The sequence below is a fragment of the Momordica charantia genome (genome assembly GCF_013281855.1).
Source record: "Momordica charantia cultivar OHB3-1 chromosome 4 unlocalized genomic scaffold, Mcharantia_2.0 BLBB01000004.1, whole genome shotgun sequence".
NCBI lineage: Eukaryota > Viridiplantae > Streptophyta > Magnoliopsida > Cucurbitales > Cucurbitaceae > Momordica > Momordica charantia.
The window spans coordinates 28,524,434-28,543,391 of NW_028275162.1; the positions used below are offsets into that span (position 1 = coordinate 28,524,434).

General features: G+C 36.9%; 2 protein-coding genes across 2 annotated transcripts; both read right to left on the reverse strand.

Moving 5' to 3' along the window:
- Positions 1–779: 779 nt before the first annotated feature.
- Positions 780–3,100, reverse strand: LOC111006626 (basic helix-loop-helix (bHLH) DNA-binding superfamily protein). The gene is made up of 2 exons (XM_022278654.2): positions 2,404–3,100; positions 780–1,685 (listed from the first exon to the last, which is right to left on the reverse strand). The coding sequence occupies exons 1-2, from the start codon at positions 2,704–2,706 to the stop codon at positions 1,230–1,232; spliced, it is 759 nt and encodes a 252-aa protein (XP_022134346.1). The 5' UTR covers positions 2,707–3,100; the 3' UTR covers positions 780–1,229.
- Positions 3,101–4,950: 1,850 nt separating this feature from the next.
- Positions 4,951–17,878, reverse strand: LOC111006251 (clathrin heavy chain 1). Its single transcript, XM_088123347.1, has 30 exons — positions 17,606–17,878; positions 17,039–17,243; positions 16,281–16,369; positions 16,100–16,178; positions 15,823–15,950; positions 14,959–15,057; positions 14,765–14,873; positions 14,227–14,306; positions 13,917–14,144; positions 13,748–13,813; positions 13,153–13,269; positions 12,537–12,734; positions 12,298–12,414; positions 12,102–12,161; positions 11,926–12,012; positions 11,643–11,726; positions 11,421–11,555; positions 11,255–11,317; positions 11,070–11,174; positions 10,833–10,945; positions 10,474–10,726; positions 10,230–10,366; positions 9,841–10,119; positions 8,747–9,749; positions 7,927–8,412; positions 7,670–7,840; positions 7,409–7,594; positions 6,633–6,755; positions 5,644–5,754; positions 4,951–5,525 (listed from the first exon to the last, which is right to left on the reverse strand). Exons 1-30 carry the CDS (start codon positions 17,648–17,650, stop codon positions 5,346–5,348), a joined length of 5,136 nt encoding a protein of 1,711 aa, XP_087979473.1. The 5' UTR covers positions 17,651–17,878; the 3' UTR covers positions 4,951–5,345.
- Between the last annotated feature and the right edge of the window lie 1,080 nt (positions 17,879–18,958).

Genomic DNA, 18,958 nt, shown 5'->3' on the forward strand with positions numbered 1-18,958 from the left:
CGCATAACAGCTTCGCTTTGAGCCAATACCCGCTCTTTATATCTGCTTGACATATATTCCGATGTTTGAACTTGAAATATGTTTTGTTTTTATACTTGACAGAATTTTTTTGCGTACTACTACAAGGTTTTAATGTTAGAAATAAAAAAAAGCTAGAAAAATGATCTAGAAAAGAAAGTTCAGAAATAGAATCAATTTTGAAGTTACGCTTTGCTCTTCTTCCTGTGAATTACCTCATCTATTTTTTACTCCAATACTGCGTGAGTAAATTTACGAGCACCGGTTTGTTTGCGAGATTGCAGTAGAGATTGGTTCTAAAATTTATGCACCTACGGTTGTTTGTCCAACATGCGACAGCGTTTCTGCTTCCCTGTATGTTCTTATTTTGTTTGATTAGTTTTCGAGTTTTGAAGTTCTATTATTGTTCTGGTTTTTTTTAATCATAATGAAGGAAAATTCCAATCCTAATTCCAATATGATAGTTTAATCGAACGGCAAATGAGGCTATTAATGCTTGGTTTTAATGCTCTACACCTTATTTCTCCTTTTCCCCCTGTTTCCAGATGACGATGGAGCCCTGAATTTGATCCTAACTTTTGACTTAATAGTTGGTTCTCGGTACAAATGATAGTACACTTTTGAGCCGTGTCCCAAAATCAAATGTTACGTTACCAAGTTCTAAATTACAAGAACAATAGAAAATAGTACTACTTTTCCTTCAGCAACTGTCTAAACTACACATCTTTCATTGACGGTTCGTTTTAGTTATGTATTGTTACTTGTTTTTTTTTTTTTTCCAACTCTATCCATATTGCTTCGAGGGAAAATCAACTTAGTGAGACATATGAGCGTCACTAGAAGTTCATATGGCTTTTACAAATCTGTTGATTTATGCCGATATATCTCAAGCTCTCCTCTGCTTCATCTCTTTTCGTTGTGCCTTTTTTTACTACGCTAGTACCACATTGAACTTCTAATGTTTCAACTTCGGAAGAGGCTACTGTAATGAATCTTTTAATGGAATTCACAATCTGTACTTCGTTTTCCAATCTAATTGCAAACCTCTCCTTTTAAATGGATAGACAGTTTGTTGTAGCAACAGCTTCAAATGCTTCTGGGTTTTTTCATCTTCTTATCTTTTGCTCTATCCATTATGAATTTAGCATCGCACTCGATAAACCCGGTGCTGGATGTTCACAATTAAAAGATTGAAGGCAGAAAGGAAAAAATTACTTGGAGAAATGAGAAGGGAGGAAAAACCTCTGTCGTTTGCTTCTAATACGACAGGTCGAGGCAGTCGACGAGGATGACATTCTACTTAATACTAATTTTAGAGACTGTTGAACAGTGTTTAAGCAGACACTTCTTTCACCATCTTTATTGCAAAGGACAAGTATGCTTTTAATGCGGCCACCAACACTAGCCATATCAGCTCTTATTGTTGTGAGCCTCAGCCCCTTGATCACTTGGATGAGCTCTGTGAACAGTTCTGGCCGATCGTCGCAGCTCACTGATACCTTTATCGCAATATTGTCCGTGCTGTGGTTGTCTTCAACCATGGCGGAGTCGATGGTTACTTCATCCATGTCTGTTGGAACCGTCATGTTCTTGCTGACTTCAATTGCTTTTCTCTTCAGGTCTTTCACTTGATCAATTGCGCTTCCTAATAGAGCTGCCTTGTCCATCTGCCATAGGAAACAAGAAGATGGGTCCTGAATCTTTGCTGCTCTTAGAAGCATAAGAATAAGTTTAAAAGAGAGAACACGAAGAGCTATACAATTTTTATGAGTCAACTTCCATTACAATCACAATTTACAGTTAGTCATAGGTTAGATATATTGCAATAACAAACAAAAGAATTGATATGAAACAGTCACATGGGTACAAAAGGAATTCTTTTCTTTATGGTTGAATCCAGCTTAACAAGAAATCTCTCTTAGTTCAGTTTGGTGGAACATGGGTTTCCAAGGCCCGATGCGTAGGTTCAAGTCCTCAGGATTCCATTCTTGTTTGGTCTAATTACAATGAAATAACTTCACGAACTTTTAACACAACCTGAAATTTATATCCCTTATCTCCTAAAGCAACCAGAAAAGAGGAGGTCTATTTCTTAACCATGTTCAACATAATCCACACAAAATTTAATATCCCTTATCTCCTAAAGCAACAAGAAAGTAGGAGGTCTATTTCTAACCATGTTCAACATAATCCATAGAAAATTTAATGGATAAGAGACTAAGAAGTATAAAGGGGAAAGGAGTGGAAAATGAACAGCCTTTGTACCATCTCCATCTGTTGACATGGGATCTGTTATTTACTGGGAGAATGGAAAAGTGGATACTTTTTGCTATGTTCAGTGTTTCAGGTCATTCAGTTAGAGAGAGAGAGAGAGAGAGATAGTACCTTATCAGATTTGGGAACGAGTTTCCTTAAAATTGCAAGCTGGGCATTGATTCTGTCCCTACGCCTCTTCTCTGCTTGGCTATGGCTCTTGGAAGCAGAAGCTCCTCTATCTTCTGCAATAATTCCTTCTGAAGGGGTTGAAAATGAAGGGAACCCATCAAACTGAAGCTCTGTCGAGCTCGAAAGCTGAGGATTAATCATCCATGGGAGAAGCAGAGAAGGTGGTTCACGGCTTGAATTGGAATTGCAGTGAGCCCAATTTAGCCCCTCAGGCTTTGTAGAACAATCCCAGTTCTCTTCCATGACTAGAGGCAAGGACCAGTCTTCTGAAATCCGACCCAAACTCTGGTTTTTATGGTTGCATCTGGAGAGCTACTGTTGATTGCACTAAAAATAATGTGTGTGTGATCTTCAAATCTTGATGGTGATTGGTGTGACGTCCAATAGCCTTTAATTTGTCAAACGAAAATCATGTTTGGCTGTATATGCCTGTCATTTCAGTTTGAAGTTTCTGTTTTTCCCCTTTGATAAAGCTAAGCCTCCACGATCTCATCAATTAAAGATTGTCCTCATGTAAAACCATTACCCACCAAATTTAAATGATTGTTTGAGTCAAGAAAGAAAATAAAAACTGAAACAATGTAGCCATAAACAAAAGCATAAGCAACAAACTCGAGTAATTGTTGAAACTAATGAGATCCCAATCCCGTATTGACCTGAAAACAGTGGCAGATCTAGAAGATCTTTGATTTTTGAGTAACTTTCAGCGAAATTTTTTTTATCTCCATACAAAATCAACTCCCACCCACTTGGATTTAAGGTAATTTCTTTCATGGGTTTGTGTAAAAAAACCTCCTTTTTATCACATTCAATCCAATCTATACAGCAAAACATTTAGTACTGTAAAAACCACAGTATCATGTCTTTAAACATAGGATTTTTCTGTTTCTTCTTCCTCCAAAACAAGGTCATACAGAATTCCAAACTTAAAAGAAGTACCAATACTGTGAGTTTTCAACACATAATACTGAATATTTCCACTATGGAGATTGAAAATGGAACCCAACACATCACACTCCACATCAACAGCTCCTCCATGTTTCCAAGCTCCTTTGTAGGCAACTTTTCATGTAGCTTTTGGGTGTGTTAACAGTTACAATCTTATAAAAGATAAAGGAGGAAAAGAAAACAAACCCTCCCTGAAACCTCAACAACTTTACCAATTAAAGTTGGATTCCCAAAGAGAGAGGGCCTCTCCATAGCGGCTTGTTCAGAAAGAAACTCAACTCTCTTTACAGAAGCAAACAACAAAGCTTGAATTGCAAAATACGAAGAGGGGGGCCATAATGTAGGGACCCATTTTGCACAAACATTGTAATTGAATGTAAAGAGGGCATTAAAGATTGATACGACCTCTGATCAACTTCTCAATTTTGCAAAAGTCCCATCTCCCACAAATCATGTGGTGCCCATAATTTCCCCTCTTTTGCACAACTCTCACTCTTTTTTAACTCTTTGATCCTGTAGATTTGGAAGAGAAATATGGGTGCGGGGAGGGGTTCTTTTTCTGGGTGCCATTTACTTCTGGTATCTATGAGAATGGAGAGTGAAATTTGTGGATAGGGATTGGGTTGAGGGAAATAATTTCGTCGGCAAGAGATGTGAGAAAAATGTGCCAAATCACAAGGTTGCGTTAACAAATGATGTAGCTCCAACGTGTTACTGTCCACCATATAATTGGATTGGCCTCACCTCAATATCCGCCGCAACTTTTTACAACTTGGCTAGAGCATAACTCTCAAGGCTCTTATTTTTTACAAAAAATAAAAAATAAAAAAAATCGTGACTTCGAATCCGGACCTTTCACATGGTAATCCAAACAATGAAATTGGTGTAAAGTTCATCAAGTAAACCCCCTTTTCTCTCTCAAAAGATTATTAATTACTAAATGACTACGACTTGGATGCTATATTTATAAATATTTTAGTTGTTTTTATAGTATTTCATCTCAACCATACGGTCCATGCTAAATGTACAATCGTCTAAATTATATAATGGTCAGATTTTGTTTTTTATTCAAGGGTAATAGAAAAAGGAGTTTCAAACTTGTAAAATATCAATTCGTACCACCTGGTGGCCACCATGTGCATCTATTTCATGGCAAAGTACATTGCCTACATTATTATTTCTTCCGTAGCACAAAATTTCCTCACTGCACTGCTAACCATCTTTCGATTCTTTCCCCTCGGTAGAAAGAGAACACAAATACTTACATAAAGTTCACAGTTTTTCTTTCAGATTAAACGCAAGTTATTGAGTTTCTACTTGGTATGTCAATAGATGTCCCTTCATTAGGCTCGCCCTAAAGCACAGTGATGTTAACTACAATCAAATAGAAAGACGTAACCAAAGGAAAATTGAAAACGATACACCATAACTCATCAAATTACCAAATAGATACAAGTCTTGAAGAAAATTAAATTTGCAAACTCATGTAAGCCTCAAACTAACAAATATGAGCAAAAGAATTATTCACACCATAAGGGATACAAAAATGAAAGTCGGATAAAATATAAGGTGCCGAAACAAAAACGATAATCTATGAATCTGGTTTCTTATCGTCGTTAAAAACAGCATTTCCTGATGAAAGGCCAAAGCTACAGTGGAGGGGATTAAAAAAAATCTTAAAATACAGAACCCTCAGGTTGCTGCACCAACATCCAAAAAAATGCCTGCGCTACCAAAAGAATATTACAAGACAAGTAAGTCCACAACACTATAACACAGGAACAGAAAGACAAAAATTCAAGATTTTTTTCATCCATCGAGGAACTTGGGAGAAGCATAAAATAAAGGTAAGAAAAGCCCCCCTAAATGCAAGGTTTTAACTCTCCCTAGAATCTATAGTCGATTCCCGCTTTTTTTGCTAGGCTTTCTATGTGTTAATAGCTGCTACCCATGGGTGGCATCCCAAAAGGTGGCATTGGAGGCATCCCCATTCCACCCATAGGCGGTGGCGGTGCAAAACCTGGCATTCCCGGTCCTCCCATACCTGGTCCTCCTCCCATACCCGGCATAGGCGGTGCAGGCAAAGCAAGAGGCAGCAACTGAGCATACATGTTCTGCAGGTGGAGCTCAAATTTTAGAATACAGGAAGAAATATTGAACAGCTGGGACACGGATACCAACAAAGACCGAAAACTTCAAACAAGGTATTGATACAAGAACTGAGGGATTTACCTGCTGGGCAATGACGTCCTTCTCTTCCTGCTCTTTAGCCTTGACCTCTTTGACAGCCTCAATCTTGTCCTTCACAAGTTCATCAACCTTTCCTGTATATTCTCGGATAAACTGCGATATGAAGGAATTTTTATCAGGTCACATACTATGTGGACAGTCATATTTTGGAACAATGAAGATAAACAGAAGTAAAAGAACAGGCAACTTGGAAGCGGGTAGACCTAACTGAACTTGGCTGAGTGACAAGCATTGAATAGTCCTCGAGGGAATGTTTAGTTCATGGTTTTAATAAACCTAAGTTTCTGGCCCCCAAGTGGCGGTCTCAAGGGCAATGGTCATATTAGTTTAGAGATCTCAAGTTCAAGTCTAGCTTAATACAAAAAATTCTTTATGTCTCCCGATTTCGAGTCTTGGTGCTAGCGTGAGTACCCCAGGTATACTGGAGCAAAGCCCTAACTCGATTATCAAAAATTAAAATAAATAAATAAACCTAGGTTTCTGAAGCCTGAGGTAGGAAAGTCTGAATTAGTGTCATCTAGGTTTAGATTCTGAAATAATAGAATATAGAAACTTGAGTTTTATGTACCCCTACAAGTTTGGCGGGTGGGTTCTATGATTTGTAAAAGTTAACATGAAGTATTATAAAAGCTAAATTTCACAAGTCTGGATTTTTATAGTTTAAATTTGTGTTTTCCGCAGAACTAGGAAACTCATAATCTAGAATGTGCAGCAATCCACACCTCAAATATAGACTCGAGTTGTTAACTCTAGGTTACACAAACTAAAGCTATGAGCCAAGCACCTCTAATTTCTAAATATGCCACGAGGAAGACAGCTAATGGGCTAACTTGGAAGACAGTTTTCATCACAACCAAAGGCCAACATCCAGAGTTCCTAGGAAACCTTGGTGGAGTCCAAAGTATCTCCAGATTTAAAGTCCTATCAATAACTGGGTTATTAGAAAAATTGCATTAAGGACGAGAAGTCACCTGCAACAGGTATGGGAAAGCAAAGTCGACCATGTTGTTGATCCAGGCAAGTTCAAGAGCAACGTCAACCCGAATTAAATCATAGCAAACAAAGAGGCATGATGCAAAGCATTCCTTCTTTCCCTGAACAGCAGCCAGTTATGAAAAGATTAAAAATAATTTCATTCTCACAATGTCAAGTTACGATACAATATGCTATATACATAACAAAGTGAAGCAGCGAGAAAACATATGTAGTGAATCTTTTCATTGTTCTTGTTAAATGGTAAAGCATGCCATAGGCGCTTCCTGAAAGCACTGATAAACCAGATGAAACACAGAATCCACCATGAGAGGCCTTTGTAAATCTCTCCGTCCAACCCATTACCTTAGCTATGAGATCAAGGCTCAAACAAAAGCACCAAGCAAGCCATGTTCACACAAGAAATGAGAGGAGTGCTTTTATTTGCATCTGATCTAATTGACCCAGTTTTAAATGTTGGATTTTCAGTTATTTGAATTGTGTACATCCATAACTTGCAGACTTGCAGTGACTTGACATTCAATAAATGACAATAAATTCTAGAGCCAAGTTCAAACAAGAAAATAAAGAGCTTTTTCCACATCTAAAAACAACAATTTCGACCTTCGACATAATTACCAATTATTGGATCTTAGGTTAAAATCACGTGCCTCCATCACTTGCAGTGATTTAACATTCAATATATCGCTAAAACTTTTGTATCAAAATGCATGAGCATGTTTTGTTAAAAAAAAACCATAAAGATCAAATATACCTGTTCAATGAAGTACACAAGCAACTCCTCGGCAAGTTCCCGGTCGCCAGATTGTGATGCTGTCTCCATGGCATCCTTGTAGAGATTGTCTTTCTTTGACAATGCAATGGATTGCTTCCATCTCCCTGCTTTCTTGTATATGTAGGCTGCGACACGTCTCATTTCAAGTAACTCGTGCTTCTCAATCTGCAAAAAAACACATTATTTAAGTTTGTGCAACCAGATTTATTTCACTCATCCAGATGGATAACATTACTTCACCTTCTGTGCAAGGCCTATTTGATCAAAATTATCGTGCAGGTCAATTGATTCACGCAATCTATCATAGTCTTCCTCTTCAACATATATTCCATTCAAGGCCTCATTCACAGCAGACACATTGTTGCTCTGAACTGCAATCATGTATGGCTTCACAAGCAGCAAGTGACCAGCCTAATATCCAAGATAGGAATGTACTCAGCATTAAGAGGACTATTAAAATAAGGTGTTGGGGTAAAAAAATGGCTCCAAAGTATTACCTTCTTCATAATATCAACAACTCGTGTGTGGTCTACACGCAGAGCAAGCACATTGAGAAGATCGTTAATAAGATCAGGATGCTCTTGCAAGTAAAAATGAACGGCCTTGTAATACAATTCCACATTAGCAACTTTGACTGCAACATCTTTAAACTGCATGTGATCCCATGCTTCTGGAGAATGATTCATGATGGTAGTTGCAGCATTATCAAATTCATCGTACTGGATATACAAATAGGTGAGTTCCTTCCAATGCTGCTGTTCATCACAAGCTCGTATAAGCTTAGGAATATTCAGCCTGGTTGAGAACAGTTTGATATGCTCCATAAGCTTCTCATAGCGGTATCTTGCATACAAAACTCCCAACTCAGTGAAGATACCCATATGAGCCCGTTCAAGCCCCAATCCACTCTCCATTAGAGAGATTAATTCATTGAAGCATCCTCTATTCTGATAATATTCACTGACCTCCTCAAGATCATCCACCTATTCATTGAGACACCAGAAGATGATTAACAAATTACCAAGTCACATCACACACCATAGTACAGTAGGATGGAAGCCTAAGTCCACAAAATAGCATCCCAAGGCACCTGGCCTTGCAACGAAGATGTGTGGATGTGGAACTAAATCTAATAAATCCAACATTATCCACGAGAAAATAATAGCTAAAGTGGTTTGCATCTTTGTGCCACACAGGCCCCATCCTAGGAGGGGAGAGAGAGAGAGAGAGAGAGAGAGAGAGAGAGAGAGAGAGAGAGAGAGAGAGAGAGAGAGAGAGAGACAAAAATAAGTGGAAGAATTTTACTGTCATATTCACCTGAATAATAATGTTAAGACCGCATATCTGTGCTAAACGGAACTCTTCAGCATCAACACAAGCAAAGCACACTTCCTTCCATGTCTTCGCACTGTTTGCTTTTCGTGCTGCATCAACAGCGCCTTGGAACTGTTTCAGCTTTACAAGTGTGATAGCCAACTTGGCCCAGTTAGAAATAAAAGCAAATATAATTTTAGCAGCCTCGTACAAGGCTTCATCATACAAGCGATCGCCAACATTTTGAAGATTAGCCACGTTAGGCATGAGAATAAATTCTTCGATCTCAGCCAACCGATCAATTTTAGCATAGGCATATATCAGCTCACTGTCCACCTTGGGTTCTTTTGCCTTCTCCCGAACCATCAAAAGGTACCTTACTAGGTCATGATACACATTTGCATCCTCGGCAGCACGAATGACTTCCAGAAATTGAGTGGCATCATCTGCACGGATAAATGACTCAATAGCATCGCTCACCAGTCCTTCCTTCAGTTGAGCCTTTGCCACCTGGCTCCAAACCGCATCTTCTTCAACCCGGAAAGCAAACTCTACAGCTCGTTCAATACTTTGAATGTTATCCAACAAGACATTGACAGCTTGAACATTCAAGTTGAACTTCTTGAAAATGGCAAATGCCTCCTCATATAGTTGTGCCTCCACAGCCACCTCACCAACTGCAGGTCCATCAAAATTATCCAGTCTGTTAATGTAATCCATAACTCTGGAAGGATCTGCCTTGATGGCTGTCAATATGAGCAGATTTTGCAGATTAAAGTTTCCACTAAATGCAGAGTTTTGAAGGACGATCTTCTCAAGAAGTTCAATTAATTCATGTGGCAGATCTGCTGTCATAAAAGCCTTAACGGCAGCTGAAACTTGCTCTGGACTCTTGCTTTCTGGCAAGGCTGTAGACACAACTTGATCAATGAGCTGCCTTCTATATTCATTTTCAGGGTTAAGAACTTTCTCCCAGAGATCGCCATCCATCCTCTCAACCACATATCTACAAAACAGTTCATATTTACGAATAAACCATATTGCTACTAGTGATTCCATTATACTTAAACAATTAAAAATTTTAATAAATCACTAACCTTGCTTGCAGTTTGAACAAAGAATTTTTGTTTGTAACGTTAATAAGCTCATCATCACATTGTCCACGTCGATAGGCCACAACAGCTAAAGTGGGATCACGTTTTTCACAATATTTACCCACTACCCGGGAATCATAGTATGGATTGGTGGTGAGGAAGTGCTCTGGATTATTGTTGCTATCAATAATAATTTTACCCAGAGCATTATGAACATGTACATCCTGGCTTCCCTCACTCACCAGATGCTCCAAAAATTGAGTAAGTAACCGTAACCGGTTTCTGCATCAAATAAATAACACAGATCTCATCATTATACATAAAGCATATGGTTAGAAAACAATTAAGAAATAAGAATGAGTGGGGGAGAGGGAACGGATCGGAAACAGCACCTCTTTTCACATTCATCCACTAGGGGCTCCACAGGAAGCAAAGAACGAACTGAGAGGATCAAACCTTTAATGAAATCTTCGGGACACTCATCATCCAGCAGCTGGCCAACAACTAAAGGAGCATTCCCAGGGTTCACCTACCAAATTATGCCACCAAAAGTGATTTAAATAGTAACAACCTTCATATAATTATTTTGAGCAGATGGAAAGGTGGAAAGTGCACCAAACTAGCAAAGCTACATACCTTTTGAACATAACCTTCAATGTATCGCAGCATGTTATTTGTGTAAAGGTAATGTGTGAGATCTGGAACAAATCCAAACCGGTCACAAACATTAATTAGAGGACGTGCATCTGGAAGCTTAGCCTCCATTAGAAAGTTCTTTGTTTTCTCTGGGTCATAGAAATTTGATTCTCTTGTTACACGTTCAACCTCCTTAATCTGTCCTGTCTTTGCAGCAGACTCGATGTACTTGAAGTGAATGTCAGGATCCTCACTGTCCCAAAAAAGTTAAAAGAATAAATTAAAATTAAAATTAAAAAAACTATAGAGAAAAATAAACTATCTACAATAAATATAATCTTTCTAACAAGGAAAATTACCTTGAACTCAAATATGACCCCAAGAAAAAGTACAAGCCCTCATATGACTTAAATTGTTCAAAAAGCTTTATGCACGCGTCAACCCCCAACTGTTCACAATATTCCTTTGCAACCTGTACAAACAAACATCATAATCTTAACCGTTATTTTTCTTTTCTTATCTCTTCCCCCGGCCCTTAGGCTGTTTTTGTCTTCTCTTTCAATTTTTTTTAAAAAATGGAAAGTTTGTCAGTTTACCTGCACAATAATCTGGAGGTTGCCTCTGAGATTGACAAGCAAAAGGTCCTTCATACACTCCAAAGCCCACTCACGAGACAAGGTACCAAAGAACTCTACAAGTGACTGCAGATAACGATGCATAAGATCTCGAATAAACATACTCCTAGTAGGTAATAAAAGATACAAGTAATAACTAGATAAACCTGCGGTTCAATGGCATGCGTGTTCACAATGACTCGTTTAATATCTGGTAGCTCTGTATAATGCTGCAAGTAGGTTGAAAAATCAATGAACCTAGCATGAGTCCATAAAGAGATAAAAATATTATAAAATTGGAAAATAGATTATAGTTGCTAAAAGTAATCTCGCCTGCAAAGCTCGCACATAAAGTCCAGCCTTTTCACAAAGTTGGGCAATTCGAGGTCTATCATAATGACCAAACATTCCATTAGCCAATATGGCATCGGCAACATTTGGAAAAGTTACCAGATTGATTTCTAGGACCTACAAAACATCAATAGAAAAAAGTTGAAATAATACCATCAGCAAACAAAGGTAGCTTTTATATTCAGAAACGTGGGGGAAAAATACCTTTGTCTGGAGGAAACCATGCTCAGGTAGATTTGGCTTCAAAACGTCTAACAGAAAAGCAGTAGCCTCACGAATCAAATTCCTCTGGAAAAGGTCAAAGCAGGAACCATATTATAATCACATGTTTAACCATCTATTCACCCAAATTATTGTGATGCAACAAAATGAAAAAGCAAAAAAACACTGCATCTTTTGATGATGCAGTAAATACAAGATGAGAAAGATGATAGCAGCATTGACCATTACCGAAATTCATAGCTTAAACACTACGAAGATAACAAACCTGAAGAAAGAGATCGGTTATTGTGTTGTAGTCGACGGGACAACCTCCTTCCATTTGTGACATCATCAATGCAAAGTTAACCGCTCCCTATAGATCAAGGGAAAAGAAAAATCTTAGTCTTCCGATATCAATTGTATATATGAGTTAACAAGCCTTTTGAGTTTGTATCTGCATACCTGAGGATCGGTTCGGAGAATTGTTTGCAAAAGGAATAAATAGTCTGGCGTGTATCCAACCTATAGCAAGAAAAACTTCTATAACAATTCTTGAAGATATAACCAGAATAGGATTAATTTTATGACAAAATAGGACTCTGAAAATTGGTATCAGATAACTCTGTACATCACGCAGAGAAAAGACAAAGACCTTTACCTGCTTTGAATATATAAGAATCTTATCAAACTCCCTCCGCTCAGCAAAGGCAGCAACTACTTTTGGTGTTGCTCTGGCTTTTATATAGATTTTCAAGGCAAGGTCATTATCCACAGTCTACACAAAACACAATTAATGATATCAAAACACAAATTGCGTAATTTTAAATTAATAAGGGAGTACATAATTTTCTCCCATGAAACTAGAAAAAAGAGACATCAACAGGGGGGCAATCAAACCTTCACAAGGTCCCCTAGTTCCTCACTGCATTCCAACTTGTCATCAGCCAACCAATTCTCCAAGAGGTTCTTCTTGTTCTGGTTTACAACTAGACGGGATAGTTCCAATGACTCAAATGCATTCAGCTTTCCTCTCGTTAATAGAGTTCCAAAATACTGCAGTAGAGGCGGTGTTTGACCAGTTTGCATCGGTACACTCTGCATCATTTCATAAATATACTAATTAATATCAACCCATGTAATAATTCAGAAATGAAAAAGAAACCCCTTCGTCAAGGTGTCCCCAAGATCCAATCAACATCAAGGATACAATTTTTCTTGAGATAATGTCTTCCAGCCAACATTACTTCGTAATTATTCATTAATATAGTAATTATTTACCAATTTAAGACCTCAAAAAAGGAGAAGAAATGATATTATCGCCCATGGAAAAAGATATAAAACAAAGAAAGCAAATATACAAATATATTTTTGCGTGCAGAAAGCAAGCAAGTTACACTCGGGGACCTAATCCAAAAATAAAATAGAGCAACAGCAATGGCATAACATGACACATACGAAGGTTATAAATAATGACCAACACTTGGGAGGAAACGAGGGGAAAAGAAAAAAAGACCTGAAATTTTGCAACGGTATCTGGTGTACGGAGGATTCCTTGAGGAGATTCAGCAGCCAACTCAGCGGCTTCTTTGTACTTTGTTTGAGCAAAAAGTTCTTGGAAACGCTGGACAACCTGTGAAAATTATGAAAGGATGTATCAACCACCCAAAAATTGCTAAGAGTGGCATGAATGATAATCATCGATTCTAAATTTGAAGCAATAAGAACAAAGCAAACTTCATAAAAAAATTTGACTTTACGTGACAAAACAAGTCAAGCTAATCTAGTAAATTATTGTTTGCAAATTTTGGTATTAAAAAAAATTAATAAATAAATAAATAAAAAGAAGCAGAGCACCAAGTAAAATTAATACAGCTTAAGAAATTTTATCCGGAGTTTTTTTTTTATATTAATGAACTTGAGTTGCAACTCAAACTAATTTTAACTGACCCACCTCTTTCAAACAAGTTCCAATTATTTGAAACCAACCTGTATGGTTTTATTGGATTTTCCAGGGGATTTTTTTTACAGACCCTAACTTTCCTATTTGACCAATGGATGAACAACCCATGGTGGGATCAAAAGAACTACGTTTATATAATCAAGCTTACCAGATTTTCAGCACCAGGAAGATTTCCTCTTTTAGCAAGATTGACAGCAAGCTCTAAATTGTTCAACTGTCACAACCAACAAAAAGTTTTAAAAAGTCCGAGTCACTTTAATACAGAATGAAAAAAATATATAATTCCAAAAGAGAAGGAAATTTGGTCATGATCATACTTGGGAACTGACGAAGGAGATAATTGTTTGTTCATTGACAGTGGCCAGTAACACCTGGCCCCTCCTGTTTATTGCATAAAAACCTCCCACCGAAGAAGCCTCTGCTGTCAAAAATATAGGATCTGGACTGATCCTATTTCTATACACAGCAGCAGCTGTCTCCAAGTCATATACAAATAACAGGCCGAGCTTGGTGATCACATAGATCAAACTATATTTGTGTGAGATCTGTAAATAAAAACCATTACTAAAATTTACACAAAAGGGGTTACTAGGATTTGGTCAAGCAAAGGTAGTAACTCTCTAATACCTGCATTGCCACAGGAAAGTCATCAGCAAAATCAGGTGGAAAGAATAGATCTGCTTGCTTCTTTGTAAATGATGGTTTTCCTGTGAATAATCACATTTAGAAAATGTACCATGACAACTATGTTTACAGAAGTCTTAGCACTTCACAGTGTGAGCCTTCATAAAACTACTTCAACCTGTCTTGGTTCGGTTCTCGGTCTCCAGTACTACCCTCAGACACTTTCAAGGTTTTTGGTTTATGATTTCTTACAGTCCCTCACTCAAAGATCTAAATAGTTCTCATCAATTTTCTAGAGGGATTGTGCATGAGTAAACATCTATGATAATGAAGACGGAGATTCAATCTGGATGGCCATGAATTCATTTCGGTGATACCAATTGCAACACCAGAAAATTGTGACCTATGCAGTCAGAGAACAGCCAAACCTAATATTTTACACCAGTTGTAACTTTGACCCAGTAACCCATTAAACTGCACAACAAATTTATCCCCAGAAAACAACAAAATATAATATATAAGAGCAAGCAAACAAGCTAACCTGGCTGGGCACCAAGTTCAATGACATGTAACTTGGAAGTGATCTGTCCAGCATTAAGTGTCTTAGTGGCGAAGGATATAAGAGTAGAAGGATTCTCATTCCCAGGAAGCTGTTTAAAAAGAAAAAACAGATAAAGCAAAACTAACATTTGAAGAATACACCAAAAGTGCATGAACTGAAAAAACGCCTCATACTTTAAATTGAGCAAATGATGCAGCATGTGCTTCAAGAGCTTGACTCCTCTGCTGATCCACAGAGAAAAGTTGCATATTCCCTTTCACAAGTTGTGGCCTCTGTATAATAAGGAAAAGCATATCAGAACCACAACCACCCTAGAGTTGTGAAAGCATCAATACTTCTACAAAATACAATAAGTGCAAACATGGATAAAATTTTGGCACGCCATCAACTTCAAGATACCAAAAAAATAATTAAGCTACAAAACCAACAATTTGTATTCATCAAGAAGGAGATAAAAAGATGAAAAGGAGGTATATTCATCAAGGAGGTAAAAAGGCTATGACATAAGGCAACCAGCTAAGTAGGACAGTAAGGAGTGGTACCCAATAATTCTAAGTTCTAAAATACCAAGAGGCTAAAAGCACTTATAATGGTCTTCAAATTTGCTTCAGGAAGAAGGAAACATGGCTTAGAAACTATTATACGATGAACGGATGAAGCCTGAACCATACTTAGAGTTGGTAGTGCTCTAGTCCCAATCAACTACAACACTGTTAATTATATACCTTATCACTCCTGATACTAAAACCAGACGTTACCAGAACCAGTACAATGTATTGCATATAGTATTGCTATCTGAATCATTTTTCCTCCATGTGGATGGGGAAGTAAAAAGAACTTTGCCATTTGCGTTTTTGTAACTTGCCTATGCAGCCTTTTGTATATTTCATATCATCAATGAAATACATGTTTCTTATTAAAAAAAAAAGAACTTTGCCATTTACATTTTCACCATCCATAAAACTGTTGAATGTACAAATTTATAACAAGGTTCTGTATTCATGGAGAAGAGGAATTAAAGAAAAATGATAACATACCTCAGGTGAACCAGGTGCAATCCCAATCAAAACTAACCACTTTTCAGAAGGATCACACCGATAGTTTATAATCTGATTGTTAGCCAGATTGGCTGTTCTATCAAACACTTTCACCGGTTCAGATTCGCCTACAAGAAGAGGGAGTGAAGACCATAAAGGGGCGAATAATGAAATTGCGCTTGAAGCAATACAAATACACATGTGAGTGTATCCATAACACAAATTATTTAATATCTGCTGATAATTACTTGAAATGTTACTAGAAAATGTTTCCAACCTTCAATGGACCAGTGATATACTGCAGTTTGTGTGACCAATCCCAATGTCTTAGTGGTTATCCATTTCCAAAAGACAACCTATAAATAAATCAAACTAATGACTGCTATGTGATCTCACTGAGAAAATTATGATCCATAACAACCTGAGAGTTTCAATCCGAAAAGAAAAAGAGTTCCGACCTGCTCAGGCATCAAATGTGATTTCATTTTTGCCTTCATCTCAATGTTGAATATTTGTAGGTGGTCTTGAGTTGATCCCTGAACTTGAGCTACACAAATGGTGCAAAATAGGCAAGTATAGTTCAAAATAGGCAATAATAATAATAATATAAACAGATAATAGATATAAATCCTATGCCAAAAAATAAACCAACACGGACCATAGAAAGGGTTTCCTATTTTCAAAACATAAAGCTCACATTAAAGTGAGTTCAGTTCAGCACAGACACTACATTAAGTACATATTTTCAAGTCATTCGGAACTTCAACTAAAAATGATTATGTGAATCCTGTCTTTGCAGATAAAAGAGATTCTTTATGTTTTAGAGTGTCTCTTTCCCATCATATATTACGTTCATACGCGTCAATATTGAAAATCCATTTTAAAGAATGTAAAACAGTTGAACTCAAAAAACTAGAAATTTGAGCACTTTAAGTGATTTTCTCAGTAGTTGTAGCTTAAGCAAACCCAATGCAGATGGAACTCAAATTAAATTCCACTGGCTCAAACATCATTGAAAAATGCAAAGTCGTAGAAAGTCGTTTGCATAAATCTTCCACAACAACACAGGATTAGAAACAAAATCAATGATATCAAATTTTAAAGCTACGTTTCCGTTATTATCATTTTTACCACCACAATATTTTAAAACAAATATATATATATATATATATATATATATATATATATATATTAACTCATAATAATCATATCATACCTTTCAAAGCCAGTATTCTAGAATTGGGATTCATAAGTGCCGAGTCCGCAGTAATAGGCCTCCTCAACGGCTGCATTGGCATGTTCATATCGATAATCACCACACTATTCTGCGGTGATGTTTCTCGGACACAAATATATTTATCTGATTCCATCGTCACGTGCGTGAATGTAATGAATTGCGGATTAATTCCAATGCTCGGAAGCTGAAATTACATCAGATCAGACAACCCGATCAGTAAGTATACAATCCATCTTGTCGGAAAAAAAAATTGGTGCTCTCGATAGACCCAAACTAATAGCCAGAAATGAAGAAACAAATGTAAGATAGACAACAAAGTAACAGATCTAAACAGAACAAGCATCGGATCTGAGCCAACTGAAATAAGAGGTAAAAAGTCAAAACAACTTAAATTAACAAATCAAGCAGGTAGCACAGGATGCGAACTCGAAACAAAATTGAGCAATCTAAGACCTGGCTACATGGGAACACAATTACAATCCGGAATTAAGCTGAGCCAGTGCATAATTCAAATTTCCAAGAAAAGAAAAGTAAGAGGAAACATACCGTTATGGCTTCCTTCATGGTGATCGGAGCGCTGGCGGCTGCCATGGTTGCTCGATAGCAAAAACAACCGCGGATCTAACAAGACAGCAGCAGAGAGAGAAGGAGAGCGGACGCCTATACGCGGAAGTGAAGGCACGGCGAGATCTGAGGCAACGACGAAACCCTCGGACCCTCGGAACGACAGAGGGAGCGGAGAGATCTACAGAAGAGAGGGAGAGGGAGAAAGAGGGAGAAGAGAGAGGGAGAGAGAGAGCGAAGAGACGAAGAGAGTGGGAATATATAATCTGCCTCAACTATGCTGAAACTTAAAAGGGACTGATTTTTCTAATTGGATGGCAAATGGAAAATTCAATGTAATGATAATAAACCACAAAGCCGTGATAAAATATACAAATAAACATATTAAAATTTGTAAATTAAAAGTTGAACGCACAATAATAAAAAAATTATAGAAATACAGATTGCAACTATGCCAGGTATGCATTTCTGTACGAGTTTCGATACAGAAATCAATCGACATGGATTTGGAACCCATCCCACCGATAGAACATATTCCAACCAAACCAATTAACCTCTTTTTTTTTTACTTTGAAAAAAAGTTGTAATTGGGATTTGGAGATTTCTACCGTAGTTGTTTTTAAAAAATAATCATGTTTTTGGGATAGAATAGGGAGTGAATTTCCCATTTTGTTGCTAAATTTGAATAATTGTAATATTTATTGAAAAATTTTTGAGATGTATCCATATTATTTTGATTCGTCGTTTTTAGTTAAACAAGCGTAATAATAAATAATCGAATCATTGATAATAAATAGATGTTATATTTATGCTAAAATTTACCTTTCTTCTCCTCTTTTTAATTTCACTACTTAACTACATCAAGTTAAACAGTTAACTATTTTTATTCTATAAATGTGTTAAAATTGACTACGTGATTCAATTGCCACATTAACCATTTGGATTATTTCTCTATATTTCATTTCGTATTTATTGTTTATTACTGGTTTTCCACGCCAGTTTTTTTAACTAATTTCTACTTTTCCTTTTTTATGTTGAAATAATTGGGTTTTGTCATATTGAAAATATATACTTTTGTTATGTTCTCTTATACGATTTGGTATTTTATTTACTGTTATTTTTTTTATTATGAATATCATAGTCTAAACCGTACAGTCATCGGTTTAAGATAAAAGAAAAAAAAGTTCAATAAATTATTTTAAATCATGTAATTTGAATACGATAAAATATAAATAATAAAATTTTGTATAGCATTCACAATTAAAATTATTTGACACGTGGAAATTTAACTTAATGTTAATGGATGTGCATTGGAAAGGAAGTTAAGATAAAATG

Bases quoted from the DNA above. Each gene is read 5' to 3' on its own strand.
- LOC111006626 (XM_022278654.2), bottom strand. From the start codon at position 2,706: ATGGAAGAGAACTGGGATTGTTCTACAAAGCCTGAGGGGCTAAATTGG. The intron at 1,686-2,403 runs GTACTATCTCTC...TTCCTATGGCAG, and splicing joins TCGTTCCCAAATCTGATAAG to ATGGACAAGGCAGCTCTATT.
- LOC111006251 (XM_088123347.1), bottom strand. From the start codon at position 17,650: ATGGCAGCCGCCAGCGCTCCGATCACCATGAAGGAAGCCATAACG. The intron at 13,814-13,916 runs GTATGATCATGA...TGGTTGTGACAG, and splicing joins TCTCCTTCGTCAGTTCCCAA to TTGAACAATTTAGAGCTTGC. The intron at 5,755-6,632 runs GTGACTTCTCGT...TTCATATCGCAG, and splicing joins CTTTCCCATACCTGTTGCAG to TTTATCCGAGAATATACAGG.